Here is a 20,971-nt window from a genome sequence, read left to right on the forward strand (position 1 = left end):
TTAACAAGCAGAATAATACAGCATTATGACACATTTTTAGCTGTGTCTTTTTAACTATTATAGTATTTTGAAGGACAAAAACATTAACAAAAACTTTAACTGTCGGCTTTTACATCAAGTCAGCTGTCACTTTACTTTGCGAGGCACAGCCCTTGCGACGGTACTTTATATAGCCTATATATAAATAGCCTATATCAACTTTCAGAAAGACATGTTCTGTTTCGAAAACAGAAGGAGGAGGTGCTACAAAGTTTTCTGCCGTTTCTTTTGGGGTAGATTAGCGCCTTGTTTATCTTGTATTTGTGTCACACAAATGTTTTAAACTAAATTGGATAGACTGTTCCCGTGTTATCTAGTTTTTATCGTCGCGCTGTCAGAGTTCATCTGTTGAGACGAGCTCGAGCTTCTCCACTTTCATCAGGACGCAAAAGACAAACGACTCGGTCAAGATTTGAACAAGGTTGGACTCTTTAGTTTTCATTATTAAGTTGTAATTAGAGTCGTGGTGGTAATTTAGTTGGATGATGATGCAGTGAAATAAAAACACTTGACCGAGACGAAACCGAAACTAAACTCACCAGCAAAACTCGTTTCTGAATATACTTTGTTTGGAATAACTTGTAAATAACTGATACACGTTGTGATGTGTGTCCAAAATGTGTCACTTGTTCTTTTTTAAATATGTTTTTATGCTCCAGCAGTGGCGCAGACAGAAATAGATGTTATATGATCAGATGGGCGTCAGATTTCCCTCACGCAGATCATCATGTGCTCAAAACCCCTATGGAAGCTTATGTGTAGCAGAATTAAATTTGCAATGCAATATGTAAAATGGCAATGCATTTCAGTATTTCAATTTACATCTTACATACCATGTGTGCAACATTTGGAGCAAAATGATAATTCAAATTGAATAATATAATTTACATTTGCTATTTCATACACTAGTTTTAACATATAATTTTAAAATATATTTTAACGCTTTATAAGTTGCAAAATGAAATGTATTACAGAAATGATTAGATGTGTTTAACAAAAATTGTAGCAAAACGATCATTTAAATGTTATTTTTCTTAATTGCACTTACACTCATAGTTAAGATACTTGCGATTGCATTTTCATTATATGTCCATAATGAAATTATATAATTCTAATTCATATAATTCTTCTAACCATAGATACTTATGGTTAGAAGAACGTCTCGCAGAGAACGTGCCTGGTCAGGGCCGTCGCTAGTGGGGTGAAAGCTGGTGACGATTATAGGGGCCCCCACTGCCCAAGGGGCCCCACAAAATCCAGAAGTTATACTATATAGGCCCCTGTTCTGTGAATAATTCTAATATTTTTAATAGATGTATGCCTGAGATTTTAATGAAAACCACAAAACCATGCAAATAGGTTAAAGAAGTTTTTCAAATATCTGCTCCTCTCCTCTCCATACAAATGGTTCAGTCCGGTTTAGTATTTATTAATTAAATCAGTCAGTGACGAACATTAGATCATTTGACCCAATAAAATTGTAAGTCCCACCCCAGCTCGTGAACAGAACCAATCGGAGTTGAGGCGGCAGCTGAAGTTAACGATGAACTTGTTGAAAGAACAGGAGACTGACTGACAGGCTGAAAATGTCAGGGAAAAGAAAATATAAATCAGGGTACCAGAAACGCCTTGAAAAGAACGAGAGGGAGGCCAGGAGAGTTGCTGTATCCCAGCCGATCAAGACGTTCTTTAAGACAGGTTAGTAACTTAGTGAATTGTTATTTCGCTGTCAGATTTACTTTCGTAGGAAAACTACCGCCTGCCGCCTACTGTCATTACCGGCACCGCGGCACGCACCGCCGTCAAATTGATTAAATGATTACGTGGTCAAAATCCCCGTCTTTTTACGCTATTGTAAATAGAGTTTGTTTGTATAACACACAGAAAAAAATGTCACAACGCATGTCACAAGCATTATGCACCTACTGGCTGTTGATTTATTTTATTAGGCTACAGTCAAGAAAACACGAATACAACACACTGCTCTTGGATGGATACATTCATTAGCTTTATTTAATAATATATTACACAGTTACATAGTGTCTTAATATAAATAAGACAAGTAATTCTTATAAAAAAGACAAAAGTCTTTACATTTGACTGCATTCTTGACAATTTATTTGTTTACTTTTTGAATTTCTTAATATTTAAAAATGTCTTGGTTTTTGTTAAGTTTTTATTAGTTGTAAAAATGTATATAAACATTTACCTTTTAAAATAAAGAGTTTACAACACCACCACCATATTTTGTTACATATAGACTGTCATAGTGACTTATTTATACTTATTATAATGTTCTGCAGCAACAGATGTGGCATCATCTGACTCACAACCCCATTTCAAAGATGACATGGAGGGTCAGTGTGGAACATCCTCATTGGGTATATAACTTGTCAGGAATCACTTTATTTTTTTGTATTTAGTATTTAGTAGTCACATATGTTTTAACTGAACTGAATTGGAAAGTATTGGTTTATTCTTGATACAACTATTTGAGTCATGGTATTTGTTGTCTACAGAGCCAGGCTCCTCAACCCAGCAAATGCATGAAAGTAGGCCAACATCAGTTAGTGAAGGTCAAAGTGAAGAAGCTGAAAGTAGCACCAGTCAGAACACAGTAACAGACAGCCCAAACTCAGCAAGTGCAGGGAGAAATGAAGACGAGAGGGAAGGAGATTTTTTGACAACTGATCCAGGATTATGGCCAGAGAAGTTCACAGATCGTGAACGTGAGGTGATTGTTAGAAAGCTAGCCACTGCCAGTCAAACAGACCTGAAAAATATTATGCCCAAGGATTCAGAAGGAAAGAAATTTCCAGAGTATCTCCAGTTTAGTAAGTCAGCAAATGGGCGAGAAAAACAGAAGAGAGACTGGTTGACGTACAGTCCAAGCATGGATTCATTATATTGTGTGCCATGCATGCTCTTTTCACAGGATGACCTCAGAAAGACATCATCTAGTGCGCTAAACACTAAAGAAGGGTACAAAACAGCAGACCTAAAATGGCGGAGAATGTACAATAAATTCCCTGACCATGAATCAAGCAAAGCACACAAAGCATGCTACCTCAAGTGGAAAAATCTGAAATATTCTTTGATAGAAGCAAAAGGAATAGATAGCAGCTTGCAAAAACAAATACAGCTGGAAGCAATTCTTGAAAGAATATTAGATGTCACACTTTTTTTGGCATCAAGAAACTTAGCATTCAGAGGGGCCACAGACAATTTAGGTGATGTTCACAATGGTAACTTCCTTGGCACATTAGAGCTGTTGGCTCGTTATGATCCACTGCTCAGTGATCATTTACAAAACGTGTCAAAGAAGAGGACCGGTGTGAGAACGACACATTACCTTAGTCCAGAATCACAAAATGAATTAATTGAGATCTGTGGAGAAAAGGTCTTGAAAGAAATACTGAAGGAAAGGGAGCTTGCCATTTATTATTCTGTAATCTGTGATGCAACTCCTGACATTTCACATATGGAGCAGAATGTGATTCTGTTAAGATATGTAGCAAAGAAGTCGAATGATCAGTGGGAAATAATTGAGCGTTTTTTACAGTTCAAGGCTTTCAATGGTAAGACTGGCCGGGAAATATCAGAAATGATATTGAAGACTTTAGAGGAGCATTGCATAGATATTTCAGATTGCAGGGGACAAGGATTTGACAATGGGGCAAATATGTCCGGCAAAGTGAAAGGGGTTCAGGCTGAAATAAAGAAAATAAACCCTCTTGCCACATATTCACCTTGTGCCTCACATTCCCTGAATCTTGTTGGTGTACAAGCAGCAGAGTCATGTTCTGAGGTGTCCACGTTTTTTGACTGTATAAACCGCTTATATAATCTCTTTAGTGCAAGTCCAGAGCGGTGGGCAATCCTTAAAAGTCAGACTGGCTGCTCCCTTCAACGCTTGTCAGAAACCAGAGGGAGTGCTCGCATAGCTGCAGTTAAACCTGTTGCAAACCACTTGCCATCAATTATAGAAGCTCTGGACACCATCCTTGCTAGGTGCAGTTTAACAAATGAAGCTAGGTCAGAGGCCAGTGGTCTAAAACACTACTTCCTGTCCTTCAAAGCCATAGTTCTTCTCACTGTATGGAAGAAAATCCTGCAGTCCATTGAAGACAGAAACCTAATTCTGCAATCAGGGAAAATTTCAATGGAAGTTGAAATAGGCAACATACAGGCACTGAAAGAAGAGATGGAAGTTTTGCGTAACTCATGGGATAAACTCTTTCAAGAAGCCTCCCTCATTGCAGAAGCTATGGATGTACCGAGGGGATTTCCTGTCAGCCACAAGAGAAGGAGAAAGCGGTTTGCAGACGAGAGTCATAGTTCAGAGGATGCCAACCAACAGGAAACAGAAGAAATTCTGTTTCGGAACAACATGTTCTTTGTGACATTGGATAATATAATCTCTGCCTTGGATACCCGCTTCCAAACAACTGCAAAGATATATGAAGAGTTTTCTGCAATTTTAAAGTTAAAAGACATAGAAGATGATCAGATTCACCCGGCTTGCCAGTCATTAGTGAGCAAATATACAGAGGATCTTACAGAAGGCTTTGAGCATGAAGTGAGGCATCTTAAGTCTGTGTATAATGCCACATTTGAAGACTGTCAGTCTCCTCTCGACCTGCTGAATTCAATCTACAGGATGCAGCTCCAGAGCATTTTTGGAGAAGTGTGCGTTGCAGTGCGCATCTTCTGCACTCTACCTGTCTCTGTTTCTGGTGCAGAAAGGGCTTTCAGCAAGTTGAAACTTGTCAAAAACTACCTTAGGTCTACCCAAACTCAAGAGAGGTTTAATGGCCTTGCCCGACTTTCAATTGAAAGCCAACTAAGCAGACAGCTGGACTTCAAAGACATCATAAGTGACTTTGCCAACTCTTTTTACCATTCTGATTATTGTTTCATGCATCAAATATATTAATAAAACGATGTGTAGTCCATCTGGATGGTGATGGGTGTTATTTATAACAATAATAGGCCTAATAATAATAATAATTTATGTTCCCAAAAATAACTCTGGTGATGTATAAACCTATCTTTCACATCTAAGCATTTTGGTCTGATGTGAACAGGTGCTGATGGTGTGATGGATATTTCCTTTGGGCCTCTAACCATTTGAGCATCATTTAAACGCCACAGCCTAGTATTGTTGCTGGCCATGTCCATGCCTTTATGACCTCTTTTTCGGTCTCACTCCCCCAAAAAACTCCCGGGTTTGTGTGTGTGGGTTGGGGGGGTTGTTCACTATCACTGTCAACATAAATCCAAACTCTAGCTACAACCTGTCCACATACAAAACACGAGCATCAGTTACAACAAACGTTAGACACTTTATTTCCACTTTTCAAATATTTTCTTAATTTTTAAATGAAAATAAACGCCTTTCCGATCTGATATGTGATGGGAAAAGGAAGTACAAATACCGGTAGTTCAGCAAAAGGCGGATTCGAACCTCAGGTCAAATTGTGTCAAAACGTAGTGCCACGCACCTTACCCCTGCACTATCACGACTGGCAAATACTGATGGTGTGTTCCCGGCTTTACAAAATGAACGCGCGCTTGGAATTGAAAAGTCTTAACGTTACTTGTGGCCTGATGGATGAACTTTCCCGCGCGTTAATCCTTTTTATATAATTATCTATCACACAACTGCAATTTATAGGCTCAGTGAATAGGTAAACACACTTCATGAACTCACAGGGCGAGCCTCAGCCGCGTGACATACATGAGACAGCCTGACACCTAACACAGCTGTCAATCAAACTCAAGCATTATGCAAAAACCATACACTGTAAAAAAAGTGCATTTTACTTATTTTAGTATTTGAGATGCTATACAAATTTTGTAATTACTTTAAAATAATTTAAACAACTGTTAACAAATATTATTATATTTGTATAATAAACTGGGGGCCTAGTCATCATAGTGGGCGGGCCTGTGCCCGTCAGGCCCGCCCACTGGCTACGCCCCTGCTGTATGTCCATGAAAAATTCATGAAATTGTTTCGAGTTACTAGCCTACACATTCCTGCATAAACACTCCCGATAAAATACTTGTTATTAAAGCATCAATTTTCACGAACCACTTTTAACAGAAAAGCAATAGGCTGCTGCATGTGTGGTTTAAACCACCGCTCACTTCAGCACTTCAGCAGACACGAGACCGCGCTCGTGTTAAGGTGCACAAGCCAGGCGTGTTCTCTGTAGTGTTAATTTCGTCAGACGAGGCGAGACTAAATATGTTTGTCAACGACCTTTTTTTCCATGACGAAGACTAGATGATGACGAGACTGCTTAAGACTAAATTAACAGGTATTATTGTTGACGAAAAAGGACGAGACACAAATTTTGCATAAAATAAAAACTAAGATAAAATCTCTCTTCATTTTCGTCTATAATCGTCTCTACTTTTTCATCATGAGATGAATATTCAGCTGTTCAAAATATTCCGAAAGAGTTTGCGCTGTTGCTCAAGTACAAGTCTACTTCAAGTCTCCTGTTGCTGCCAGCCTGTCATCTCGCGGTGGGCGCGCGCGGTCACGTGGTTCCCGGAGCGCTCAATACTTCTGTGTTAATATATTTGAATGGCTTAAGCCGCGTGAGTTACACACAGCTTCACTTTACAGGTGTTTGCAGCAATTTTTGGTAAACAGTACAGCATAGTGTGCATTGATTATTACGTCAGCCACATTTACTGTATAATTTTATTATGGCTAAATATGACTAAAACTAACAAGGACATTTGGCACAAGACTAAGACTAAATTAAAAATAGGTGACAAAATTAACACTAGTTCTCTGCGAGACGTTCTTCTAACCATAAGTATCTATGGTTCTAATAACGTGCTGGTCTAACAGAACAATCACTGACAGACGCGTGTGATCAGTTCTGTGTTCTTGCTCCACTTCATCTGCCAGTAAACCCATCGCTCTAATAGCTCTGCTGCCGCCATGCTTCCAACACCTGGCCCCGCCTTGATGTGATGATTGACAGGGGCGGGGCGGAGACTTGATCGGCTCGGATTGCATTTTCAATTCCACATTGAATTTTGCTACATTCATTGCGGGACATATAATGAAAATGCAATCGTAAGTATCTTAACTGTGAGTGTAAGTGCAATTAAGAAAAATAATATTTAAATGATCATTTTGCTACAATTTTTGTTAAACACATCTAATCATTTCTGTAATACATTTTCATTTTGCAACTTATAAAGCGTTAAAATATATTTTAAAATTATATGTTAAAACTAGTGTATGAAATAGCAAATGTAAATTATATTATTCAATTTGAATGATCATTTTGCTCCAAATGTTGCACACATGGTATGTAAAATGTAAATTGAAATACTGAAATGCATTGCCATTTTACACATTGCATTGCAAATTTAATTTTGCTACACATAAGCTTCCATACCTGTCACAGTGTATGTATATTTTGTCATGGATGTGCTTTTGTTCTATTTTCATTTTGGTGTTTGAAACTTATACAGTGGGGAGAACAAGTATTTGATAGACTGCCGATTTTGCAGGTTTTCCTACATACAAAGCGTGTAGAAGTCTGTAATTTGTATCAAAGGTACTCTTCAACTGTGAGTGACGGAATCTACATTTACATTTACATTTATGCATTTGGCAGACGCTTTTATCCAAAGCGACTTACATTGCATTCAAGGTACACATTTTACATTTTGTCAGTTATTGCTTTCCCTGGGAATCGAACCCATGACATTGGCGTTGCTAGCGCCACACTCTACTATTTTAACTACAGGAGAGCCTGTAAAACAAAAATAATTTTTTGGACGGTCAATCTCCCTCGGTCTGGGGCACCATGCAAGATATCACCTTGTTGGGCATCAAATATCATGAGGAAGATGAGGGATCAGCCCAGAACTACACAGCACGACCTGGTCAATGACCTGAAGAGAACTGGGACCACAGTCTCAAAGAAAACCATTAGTAACACTACGCCGTCATGGATTCAAATCCTGCAGCGCACGCAAGGTCCCCTGCTCAGGTCCAGTCCTGTCTGAAGTTTGCCAATGACCATCTGGATGATCCAGAGGAGGAATGGGATAAGGTCATGTGGTCTGATGACACAAAAAAAGAGCTTTTTGGTCTAAACTCCACTCGCCGTGTTTGGTGGAAGAAGAAGGACGAGTACAACCCCAAGACCATCATCCCAACCGTGAAGCATGGAAGTGGAAACATCATTCTTTGGGATGCTTTTCTGCAAAGGGGACAGGACGACTGCACCGTATTGAGGGGAGAATGGATGGGGCCATGTATCGCGAGATCTTGGCCAACAACCTCCTTCCCTCAGTAAGAGCATTGAAGATGGGTCGTGGCTGGGTCTTCCAGCATGACAACGACCCGAAACTCACAGCCAGGGCAACTAAGGAGTGGCTCCGTAAGAAGCATCTCAAGGTCCTGGAGTGGCCTAGCCAGTCTCCAGACCAGAACCCAATAGAAAATCTTTGGAGGGAGCTGAAAGTCCGTATTGCCCAGCGACAGCCCCTGAAATCTGAAGGATCTGGAGAAGGTCTATATGGAGGAGTGGGCCAGAATCACTGCTGCAGTGTGTGCAAACCTGCTCAAGAACTACAGGAAAGTAGTTTGACCTCTGTAACTGCAAACAAAGGTTTCTGTACCAAATATTAAGTTTTGCTTTTCTGATGTATCAAATACTTACGTATGTCATAAAATGCAAGTTAATAACTTAAAAATCAATGTGATTTTCTGGACTTTTGTTTTAGATTCCGTCACTCACAGTTGAAGAGTACCTATGATAAAAATTACAGACTTCTACATGCTTTGTAAGTGGGTAAAGTTGCAAAATCGGAAACGTATCAAATACTTGTTCTCCCCACTGTAAATACATTCTTGCACTTACTGTTTACATTTTTCCTAAAACATCTATGCATTTGTTATATGCATGTTGTTTAGTCAGATGCTTGTAAAATGAGGTATATTACATGAAAAAAAAAAAAAAAAAACATTTGGACCAGAAACTGTATAAATAAGTTTTGTCTGCATGTGAGGAATCCCTCCTTTAGTGGCTTATTTTATTTTCTGTTTTAATAAAATGTCAATAGAGAAAAGATAAATAAATATATATTTTTTTGTTTTTCCACAGACAGCTAGGACTGCAGGCAACAGCATCAGAAACGTTGCAGACATGTCTACTAGGAGGTTAGAAGTTCATCCTTTTGAGAATTGCATAAATGCTTGCAGTGACAGTAACATTTTTAAAAAGTATCAAAGTATTTCCTTTTTACTTAATTGATTACTTTGTTCAATCATATGTACTTTATCAGAATATTTTCATTTTGGAAAACTTACTTTCCCATTCAGTCAGTCACTTTCTACGCCACATCAGAGACCAACAAATAGGAATCTCGCCAGAGAAGCCAATCTACTTTGAATGTAATTAAAGGAGCCAATGCAATTGGCATGCAATGATTGCAGCGGCTGCTCTGCCTCGCAGCACGGGCATAAATGAGCAGCAGCTTGTTGCATAATCAAGCTTTCACTTCGAAGCCGTGTGGTCAATGTTTTTTCCTGCTCACTACAAAGCGCGTGAGTATGAGTCAACTCTGCAGTTTAAAGGGATAGTTCACCCAAAAATGAAAATTCTGTCATCATTTACTCACCCTCAAGTTGTTCCAAACCTGTATGAGTTCCCTTTCGTTCAGTCACTACGACGTACATTAGTGACTAACGAATGGGGGTTTCGCTTAGAAGCCTATCATCTTCAAGCATATAGAAAACGCCCAATGGCGTGCCAATGCCATGGGGCATGCGGAATTGGCATCCGTAAATCCGCCTCACCGCGTGAGTATATAAGGAAGTACGAGGCAATATCGCATTATGTTTCTGCTTTCGGAGCCAAGAGTACCTCTCTTCACTCCTACAGCCTTCTGAGTTTCGTCAGCTTCTTCGAGACGAGCAGCCTTCCAGTCGGTGTTGGTGTTACGGCGCGTTCCAGCGAGCACATACTTCCTGTCTGCGTGATCTGCGCTGAGGTCGTCTGACAGCTGGTGTGTGTTTCCCTGGGCGCTTCGGCATCGGCTGAAAGGTTTTCCTCTCACAAAAGAGCTTGCACGTGACGCGTCCTTTTCAGGATGTCTCGTCCGTGAACTTCTGGGTGCGGTGCATTTCTCTCGTCTTCTGATGGGCACGAGCGCTGTGTGACGTGTTTGGGCTTTCAGCACGCTCAGGCAGCGCTTGTGGATGACACACCATCTCGGTGTTACGATCAAGACTCCGTGAGCTTCGCGCTGATGCCGGAGCGAGAGTCCCCTCTGCCACACCCCAATCTGCGATCTCCACGAGAGGTCGCACTTTGGCTGGTGGCCAGGGTGATCTGAGGGTGATGGTGTGGAATGATGCGCCGACGCTCATGCCTCGGCCCACACCCCACTCTCAAGCACCTGACCCGCCCTGTGTTCAGGCGTCTACATCGGGCGTGGCTCATGCTGTCCCGACTGTGGCGTTTGGCGCGGCGGAGGATGAAGAAATGTCCATCGCCGCATCACAAGGTGGGCTGGAGTCATCCGAGGATGATGATTCGGCTGTGCTGCCGCCTTCGGGCATTGTGACATTGTCCGAGTCAGACCCGGAATTGACAGCCATGCTATCTCGGGCCGCCGCTGCGCTTGGGTTGGAGTGGAACCCTCCGCCCCGACCTGAGCGTTCGCGGTTGGATTATTGGTTTTTGGGGGAACCTCCGGACACCCGTCCGTCCGTTCCTCCAATTTCTTTCTTCCCCGAGGTGCATGAAGAGATCGCACGGTCCTGGAAGAACCCTTTGTCTTCCCGCGACCGTTTGGCGACCTCTTCCGTCTTCTCCACCCTCGATGGGGCTGTGGCCAAAGGGTACACTGGGGTCCCCCCGGTTGAATGCTCTGTTGCGATGCAACTGTGTCCGCAGAGTGCTTCGACCTGGCGTGGCGATCCTAAGCATCCCTCCAAAGCCTGTAGGTTTTCGTCATCCCTGGTGGCGAAGTCCTATAGAGCTGCGGGGCAGGCTGCAGCTTCTCTGCATGCCATGGCAACTCTTCAGGCCTACCAGGCCAAGTTGCTGTGCGACATGCACGAGGGAGGAGCTGACCCAGGACTCGTCAATGAGTTGCGTGCTGCCACCGACCTCGCTCTCCGGGCGACGAAGGTGAACGCACGCTCCCTGGGGCGGGTGATGTCCACTAGTGTGGTCCAGGAGCGACACCTATGGCTCACCCTCGCGGATATCCGTGACACCGAGTGAACACGCCCAACAGTTCTCGACCGCTCAGAAGCAGACTGAGGCCATAAGACACATACTGCCCCGGCGGTCCGCTGCTGCCTCCATCCAGCCGCCCGCGCAGTTGCCTCAGCCTGCTCGCCGCCGAGGACGCCCTCCTGCGGTTCCCTCAACCTCTGTGCCACCCAAGCAGCAGCCTCCACCCGGGCCGCGCAAAGGTAGCCGCAGGAAGGCGCCCCAGTCCGTTCCAGCCCCGCAGCCCGCGAAAAAACGCCAGGCCAAGCGGCGCTCGTGACACGGACAGCTCAGGGATGGGCAGTTCTTTCCAGGAGACGGTAGCAGGACCGCTCCTTCCCCGGGTGGAGGGCCGAGGGAGAATCTTTTGTTCAGCTGCTGGCCCCCGGGTCAGCAGTACCCCATTGTGGTTAAAGAAAGAACTGACACTCCCATCCCTGAGCAGCCAGAGACCGGTGATGACGGTGCGCGCAACCATCGGGTCCCGCCACTCGCATCCCTCTCTGTCGCCAGCCTCCCCTCAGAGCAGACCCCAGTGGAACGTGCGTCCTTCCCTGGTCTCCTCTGTCGGGACGAAGCCGTTAAGCCTCCCTTGTCCGGGCCGGTAACGCTGCCTCGCTGCCCCACCCTGGGTACCCCAATGCTCCGAATGACCCCGTTGGTGCAGTACCTGGAAGCCTGGCTTCAGCTTCCGGGGCTGTCCCACTGGGTCGCGCGGACCATCAGGCTCGGCTACGTTATTCAGTTCGCGCAGGCTCCTCCCCGTTTCAGGGGTGTCCGCTATACCGAGATCGGGGCCAACGCCCCCGTCATGCGTGCGGTTATTGCCACCCTGCTGGCGAAGGGTGCGATCGAGCCTGTCCCTCCAGCCGAAATGAAGTGAAGGGGTTCTACAGCCCCTACTTCATTTTACCCTAGAAAACCTGTGGGTTACGGCCAATCCTGGACCTTCGCATCTTGAACCGAACCCTCCACAGGCTTCCGTTCAAGATGTTGACTGCGAAACGCCTTTTCGAATGCATTCGTCCGGACGATTGGTTTGCAGCGATCGACCTGTAGGACGCCTACTTCCATGTCTCCATCCTTCCTCGACACAGACCGTTCCTGCGGTTTGCTTTCGAGGGGCGGGCATATCAGTATGCGGTCCTCCCATCAGTACGATGTCTCTGTCCCCTCGCATCTTTACGAAGATTGCTGAGGCAGCCCTTGCGCCCCTTCGGCAGCACGGGGTTCGCATCCTGAATTACCTCGACGACTGGCTCATACTGGGCCACTCTCGGGAGCAGGTTTGCGTACACCGAGATCGGGTGCTCCATCATCTAGCCCGTCTGGGCCTTCGGGTCAACTGGGAGAAGAGCAAACTCTGCCCAGCGCAGATCTCTTTTCTCGGTATGGACATCGACTCGGTCGCCATGTGCGCGCAGCTTTCGAGCGAGCGCGCGCAGTCTCTGCTGACATGCCTCCGTCAAATCGAGAGCAAGAGTGAAAAACTGTTTCAGAGGCTCCTGGGGCATATGGCATCTGCAGCCGCAGTGACGCCGCTCGGATTGCTTCATATGAGACCGCTTCAGCATTGGCTTCGCGATCGAGTCCCGAGGTGGGCATGGCTGTCTGGCACACTCCGGGTACAAGTGACTTGGGCCTGCTTACAGACACTCACCCCGTGGTCGAACCTCAGTTTTCTACGGGCCGGTGTGCCCTTAGAACGAGTTTCCAGGCATGTTGTCGTATCGACGGATGCCTCTGCCACGGGTTGGGGTCAGGACAGGACCCCAGCATCTCCTGCATGTCAATTGCCTCGAGTTACTGGCAGTACAGTTCGCCCTGCATCACTTCCGGGCGTTGCTGAAGGGTCAACATGTGCTTGTCAGGACAGACAACACGGCCGTAGTAGCGTACATCAACCACCAGGGCGGTCTACGTTCCCGCCGTATGTCTCAACTCGCCCGCCACCTCGTTTAATGGAGTCAGAAGCGCCTGAGGTCCCTTCGTGCTGTCCATAATCCAGGAGCCCTGAACCGTGCAGCCGACGAGCTCTCACGGCTTCAGCCACTCCCGGGAGAATGGAGACTCCATCCCCAGACGGTCCAGCTGATTGGGAACAGTTTGGGGACGCGCAGATAGATCTGTTTGCCTCCCACGACTCTTCCAACTACAGCCTGTTCTATTCCCTGACCGAGGGCACGCTCGGCACGGATGCACTGACGCACAGCTGGCCGCGGGGCCTACGCAAATATGCGTTCCCCCCAGTGAGCCTACTCACACAGCTCCTGTGCAAGATCAGGGAGTACAAAGATCAGGTCCTTCTGGTCGCCCCGTACTGGCATGGCCGGACCTGGTTCCCCGAACTCATACTCCTTGCGACAGCCCCTCCCTGGCCTATTCCTCTGAGACCGGACCTCCTCACTCAGAGATGGGGCACCCTATGGCACCCACGTCCCGATCTTGGAACCTCCACGTGTGGCTCCTGGATAGGACGCGGCAGGTTTGAGTTGTCTATCACCCCCGGTGGTCGCCACCATCACTTCCGCTAGGGCAGAGTCCACTTGGCATGCCTATGCGTTGAAGTGGAACCTCTTCGTCACCTGGTGCTCTTCCCGCCAAGAAGACCCCTGGAAATGCCCGATCGGGTCCGTGCTATCGTTCCTCCAAGAGGGGTTGGAGCGAAGGCTGTCTCCCTCCACCCTTAAAGTTTATGTGGCCGCAATATCTGCCTACCACGATCTCTTGGGGGACAAAAAGGTAAGTCAGCACGACCTGATCATCAGGTTCCTGAGGGGGGTGAGGAGACTGAATCCTCCTCGCTCTCCTCTCATACCCTCTTGGGACCTCGCAGTAGTTCTAAGTGCTCTGCAGAGGCCTCCCTTTGAGCCTTTGCGGTCGGTTGATATTAAGTTTCTGTCAATGAAGACAGCTCTGCTGACCGCATTGGCCTCTCTTAAGAGGGTCGGGGACCTGCAGGCATTTTCGGTTGACGAAGCGTGCCTGGAGTTCGGGCTGGCTAACTCTCACGTGATCCTGAGACCCCGGCCTGGATATGTGCCCAAGGTTCCGAACCCTCCGTTCAAAGACCAGGTGGTGAACCTGCAAGCGCTGCCTTTGGAGGAGGCAGACCCAGCCTTGGCACTGCTCTGTCCAGTACGCGCCCTTCGCGCTTACGTAGACAGCACGCGATGTTTTAGGACCTCAGACCAGCTCTTTGTCTGTTATAGTGGAGAGCGTAAGGGAAGTGCTCTCTCAAAGCAAAGGCTGTCTCACTGGATAGTGGACACCATTGTTTTGGCTTACCAGCAGCAAGGTCGACCATGTCCCCTTGGGGTCAGGGCACACTCAGACATCTGCAGAGCTGCAGGCTGGGCGACACCGAACACATTCGCCAGATTCTACAATCTCCACTGATCCAGTGTCCAGTGTCCAGTACAATCTCCAGTGTCCGACCACTCCTCAAAATGTATCCCAATTTTTAATCCAAAACAACAACAAAAATAGGGAAAAAAACAAAAATCCTCCTTTGTTTGCATGAGTGTTTTGAGTTAGAGTAATCAATCATGTCCATTATCAATGAAATATCGATTCTAATCAGTATTCTGATGATCTCCCCTGCAGCTTATGCTCTTCCGCTGAAAATGAGCCCTCCCTTGACTCTCTCCTTTAATCACAGGCATTTGGGTGACTCGATATATCCAGGAAGTGCATTACAGGCTCGGCGAGGTGTCATTGTACCCATGGTTTTCATTGGATAAAGCCAGTCAATGCCTAGCCAATGCCTTGCCAGCAAAGTTTTGATGGATGGACGTAGTAACCAATCAAAAGGCATCATCTTGCGCAGTTTATGTAAACAGCATTGGTGAATACTACTTGTGCTTACGTTTCCATCCATACCGGTGCGCCTGTCAGTTTATGCACACACCTTAGTGAAGATTGTTTGAGGGTAAAATAACCTGTTGTAAACCACCGCTCACTTCAGCAGACACGAGACCGCGCTCGTGTTAAGGTGCACGAGCACCAGGCGTGTTCTCTGCGAGACGTTCTTCTAACCATAAGTATCTATGGTTCTAATAACGTGCTGGTCTAACAGAACAATCACTGACAGACGCGCGTGATCATTTCTGTGTTCTTGCTCCACTTCATCTGCCAGTAAACCCATCGCTCTAATAGCTCTGCTGCCGCCATGTTTTCAACACCTGGCCCGCCTTGATGTGATGATTGACAGGGCGGGGCGGAGACTTGATCGGCTCGGATTGCATTTTCAATTCCACATTGAATTTTGCTACATTCATTGCGGGACATATAATGAAAATGCAATCGCAAGTATCTTAACTGTGAGTGTAAGTGCAATTAAGAAAAATAACATTTAAATGATCATTTTGCAACAATTTTTGTTAAACACATCTAATCATTTCTGTAATACATTTTCATTTTGCAACTTAGAAAGCTTTAAAATCTATATTTAAATTATATGTTAGCAAATGTAAAACTTGTAAAACTAAAACTGTAAATTATATTATTCAAATTGAATGATTATTTTGCTCCAAATGTTATGGGAAATGTAAATTTAAATACTGAAATGCATTGTCATTTTACATATTGCATTGCAAATTGCTACACAAAGTCAAAGTCAAAGTCAGCTTTATTGTCGATTCTTCACATGTTCCAGACATACAAAGCAATCGAAATTACGTTTCCCTCCATCCCACAGTGAAGACAAGACATATAGGTTAAAAATAGACTAAAGTTAAAAAAATAAAAAATAATAAAAAGAAAAAAAAAGAAAAAGAAAAAGAAACTGAAACTAGAGTTTAATGTTAATAGATAAATAGACATTTAAATTAGAATAAAATAAAAATAAGTCTGTAAGTGGCATGTAGTGCAAAGACAGTTTGTGTAAATGTGCAAATTGTGCAAATTGTGCAAATGTGGGGGGGGGGGGGTCATCTTCTTGACGGCCTGGTGGCTGAGGGGAGAGAGTTCAGCATCCTAACAGCCTGGTGGGTGAAGCTGTTGCTGAGTCTGGTGGTGCGGGAGTGGAGGCTCCTGTACCTCTTCCCAGATGGCAGGAGGCTGAACAGATTGTGAGCTGGATGACTTGTGTCGCTCACAATTGTGGTCGCTTTGCAGATGAGGCGGGTGGAGTAAATGTCATTCAGGGAGGGGAGTGGGGCACCAATGATCTTTCCGGCTGTGTTAACTATGCGCTGAAGAGCTTTCCTGTTGTATTCAGTGCAGCTCCCGCCCCACACAGTGATGCAGCTGGAAAGGATGCTCTCAATGGTGCCTCTGTAGAAAGTGCTCATGATGTGTGCTCATGATGTCATGATGTGCTACACGTAAGCTTCCAAACATTTCCTCCACTTCTGCATATATATATATATAAAGATTCTAGTGTAGCAGATCGTCATCGATGTTTCAACAGTTAATGTTTACATTTGCTAGCAGCTTTCTACACTCACCCGGTATGTTCAAAACCAACATGTTTTATTTCAACGGGTGGCCCAGATGTGTCCATGAGCAAATCAGGAGGTTAAAGATTTGATCTGTAAACGCCTGACATTACCAGATAATCTAGGCCAAACATTGGAACCGACCATTGTCGTGAACATTTTTTCTCAGATTATTAGGAGGGGTACATCGGGGATAAATCGGCCTAAACTTCTGCAATCTGAGCCCGGTTTAAGCCTGAATGTTTTAAGCTCCACTTGTTCAAAAGTTTAAGCTTCATATATTATTCCACACCCCACAGCCTTATGTTCACTGCAACGGTCGTGATGTGATGTCACACTCTGCGGCGTCCTTTTTTCATATACATGAATTCAACACACCTATAACAAATATTCAACAAAAATTACCTACTTGACTTTACTGTAAAAATATGTGTGATTTGAATTCAGCAAAGAGGTAACGCCATGACGTATCAGTTTTCTACTGGTCACACATCTTCACTTGATGCAACATTATACAACATTATACAACATTAGGAAGATTAGACCCTTCCTATCTGAGCTGACCACACAACTCTTGGTCCAAGCTCTTGTTCTCTCCAGACTGGACTACTGTAATGCTCTTCTAGCGGGCCTTCCGGCATGCACTATCAAACCCTTGCAACTGATCCAGAATGCAGCGGCGAGGGTGATCTTTAACGAGCCGAAGAGAGCGCACGTCTCGCCTCTCTTCATCAGACTCCACTGGCTACCAATAGCCGCTCGCATCAAATTCAAGGCACTGGTACTCGCCTTCAAAGCAACCACTGGCTCTGCACCAATATACCTTAACTCGCTTGTTCAGACTTACACACCCTCCAGGAGTTTGCGTTTTGCCAGTGAACAACGCCTTGTGGTGCCATACCAGAGAGGCATGAAATCACTGTCACAGACCTTTTCCTGGACTGCCCCCACCTGGTGGAATGACCTGCCCATCTCAATTCGAGCAGCCGAGTCTGTAGACATTTTCAAAAAACGGCTAAAGACATGTCTCTTCCAGCAGCACCTGACCAATCAAGAATAGCACTTAACATTCTATTCATTTTTCTGTCTGTCTAATTTATAAAAAAAAAAAAAATAATTCCTGTGTGTTCTGTGTTAGATTAACTGAGACTTGTTACAGCACTTGCATACTGTAGCCTCTGACTGTTGTAGTTGCTTCTATTGCTCTCATTTGTAAGTCGCTTTGGATAAAAGCGTCTGCTAAATGTAAATGTAAATGTAAATGTGATGCAAATCGCAGTTTACTAAACTTAGAAATGCAGCAAAATGCGAAAAATTTGGCATTAGCTTGCATTTCCGTTCTGATGCATTCGCATGTGTAGGAATGTAAGTTAATGGAATGAAAAGAGTAGTGTGACTGCACCTTTATGAACAGGCATTCTAGGCACGTGACTAGGGGCCCAATTATATGATGAGAAATAATAGTCTGTGGGTTTTGCAAATATATAATGAATGAAACATAATAAAAGAGATAATAGATTCTCAAACTGTCGCTCAAATCTCATAACTCCACCAGCCTGAAGTGCCGCACACAGTTTGGACTGTCTCTGCTTGTATTCAGTGCAAGGGTAAACTGTTTTTGAATAAGTACAGCATTTTCTTTTTTCAATAAACACTTTATATAAAGGCTAACAGGTTTAGGGTTAAAATGTATTTTTTCCTATGTTGCAATATGAGGTAAATATGGCCCTGGACATGGTGATGGAAAAATATGAGATGGGAGGGGGACAAAACATTTTTTTCAATGCTTTTGCTTTCGCTTGCAAAACTTTTGTGTTCTTTGTGAGTGAATGCAACGTTTCTTGGTGGAACGCAAAAGTTTTGCGAGGGAACACAGGTTCCCTTTCAGTCGGTCACGTTTGACGTACGTCGGAACTGACCAACGAATTGGGATCTGATTTCAGAGACCAATCTACTTCAAGTGTTTTAAAACGAGCCAACGAAGATTGGCATGCGATTCACGCATTCCACGCTCCGCCCCGCAGCGCAGGTATAAATAAGGAAGTGGAATGAATGAACATTGCTTTCTACTTCAGAGCTGAACAGTGAATGTTTCCTGTTTCTACGAAGAGTGTAAACGAGTCTCGTGAGAGGAATGACTGCTGCTTCCAGTGCGGGTGTGACGGCGCGTCTCAGCGGGTGGCCGTTTCAACGGAGATCAAAGGGTTGGTTCGCTGGGCGTTTCCATTTTTTGAGTGCACACACAGGCTTGCACCTTTGTACTGTGTGGTGCCGCGGTCATCTCCCTGAGTGCTTCAGCACATAAAAAGAGCAGTTTTCCTTTCTAAAAGAGCAACACTGTTTGACCCTGCGTCTTTTTTAAGATGTCATTCAAACCGTGTGTTTCTGGATGCGGTTGTTTCCTGTCCCCATATAAACATGTGAGATTGTGTTCGTGGGTGATCCATGCTCTCTCAGGAGAGCATGGTCACATCAACGCATTGTTCGTCTCAAGCCTTCTCGTAAGGGCTTGAGCGTTCAGAGCGTCGTGTGCCGTCGGGTGCCGGCTGACAGCGGGGGTTGCCACGGCAACCCAGCGCATCACTCGACGCTAGAGATGCGCGGTCGGGACTATGAAACCTCAAACGGGGTTGAGTCCCTTTGCCTATTCCCCGATCTAGTTTCTTTTCTTGCAGAAGCCAGAAAAGGGACTGTTTTCGGTTAATAAGCCTTGGTGACCTGAGGATTACAGTGGTGCTTCCCCACCGGGTACATCTCCGTGGGCCCCCACTCCTCTATTGCATCACAAGCATGTTGAGACTGTGTTTGTGGGTGGTTCATATTCTCTCATGAGGACATGACCACGTCGGTGCGGTGTTCGTCTTGCCTTTTCATAGGGCTTGAACGTTCAGCGCACCGTGTGCCGTCGAGTTTGACGGCCATGTTCACTGTCTCTCATGCCTGCTGGCAGCCTACAGATGGGATTGCTAGTCCTTTTAAAAAACAAGGGGACCTAGTGTTTCATTTGGGGCTCTGGCAGAGGACAGATGTCAATTGCTGCATCGGAGAGAGGGCTGTTATGCGCTGGAAATGATGATGCTGAGTTCCCACTATAATACTGTGTGTGCTTTTGCTGAATCAGATTCAGAGTTGACAGCCATGCTTTCCCGGGTGGCTGAGGCGTAGTGCAACGCGTAAAATCACCTTGCCTACCCCCGTGCCTTTTTCCCCGGATAGGCATTGGAAAAATTAGCAGTATGGTTTGGTGTCAAAATATGGAACACCAAAAGGGCCAAAATCTGTAAGAATTTTTCCCTCTCTCACTACCCTCTGTCCTGCATGCACGAAGGTAGTCCCGACCCAGGGGTTATGCAGGAACTGCACGCTCCCTGGGTCAGGCGATGTCCACACTAGTGGTCCAGGAACCTGGGGCTAAACCTGGCAGATATGCGTGAGTCCGACTAAGTTCGGTTCCTCAACGCCGCTGTCTGTCAGGCTGGCCTCTTCGGCGACGCCGTCGAGAACTCTGCCCAGCAGTTCTCTATGGCCCAGAAGCAGACAGAGGCAGTTTAAAAAAATAAAAAAATAAATCCTAATTCGAAAGGTGCCTCTACCTGCTTGTCGCCGAGGGCACCCCCCCTGTGACCGCCTCCGCCCCTGCGAAATCCCCAGCGGGATGCCGGACGTAAGGGAGGCACCCAACCCACTCAGGGCTTTGCTAGTCTACAAGCAAACGTAAGGGCAAGCGACCCTGAGACGGTCAGCCCAGGGAGAACAGGAGCTGCTCCGAGGGAATGGGTGTCCGCACCCCTCCCCCACCCCCCGGAGGAGGACCGGGGGGCCCCGACTGGTGTCATACTCTGCCGCTGGCTCTCCGGAGTCCAGTGGTACCCACATTTCAGAGCAGTTTCCTCTCTCCCTGGGCACCAAGAGGGCCAGGTTGGCAGTGTGCGACGCCCCCGGGCCTTGCCACTCCTTTCCTCCCCTCCCCTCGCCAGGGAGCAGCAGTGTGGGCTCCGAGAACGCCCACGGGCCTTCTCACCCACACTCTGCCCCACCCTGCATTACTCAGACAACGCTCCGGGCCGCCTCCGGGCCTCCCGAGTCGGGTCTGTCTATTCCGCCTCGCTGCCCCACCCCGGGTACGTCTGTGGTGCCGTTGTTCCCGCTTGTGCGGTCTCTGGGGACTTGGCTACAGCTCCCCAGACCGTCTCGCTGGCTCATCCGTACCATCAGACTCGG

The 20,971-nt window shown here is 45.8% G+C and overlaps 1 protein-coding gene across 1 annotated transcript in view; it reads left to right on the forward strand.

Moving 5' to 3' along the window:
* Positions 1-229: 229 nt before the first annotated feature.
* Positions 230-20,971, forward strand: part of LOC307117967 (GTPase IMAP family member 7-like) — a 45,055-nt gene continuing 24,313 nt past the window's right edge. Inside the window, exons 1-2 of the mRNA XM_079803253.1 lie at positions 230-460; positions 9,189-9,244. Of these exons, the coding sequence (XP_079659379.1) occupies positions 9,231-9,244 (14 nt within the window). The 5' untranslated portion in view covers positions 230-460; positions 9,189-9,230. The remainder of the gene's footprint in view (positions 461-9,188; positions 9,245-20,971) is intronic.

Source organism: Gobio gobio (assembly GCF_949357685.1).
Source record: "Gobio gobio genome assembly, chromosome: 2".
In the NCBI taxonomy this organism is placed as follows: domain Eukaryota; kingdom Metazoa; phylum Chordata; class Actinopteri; order Cypriniformes; family Gobionidae; genus Gobio; species Gobio gobio.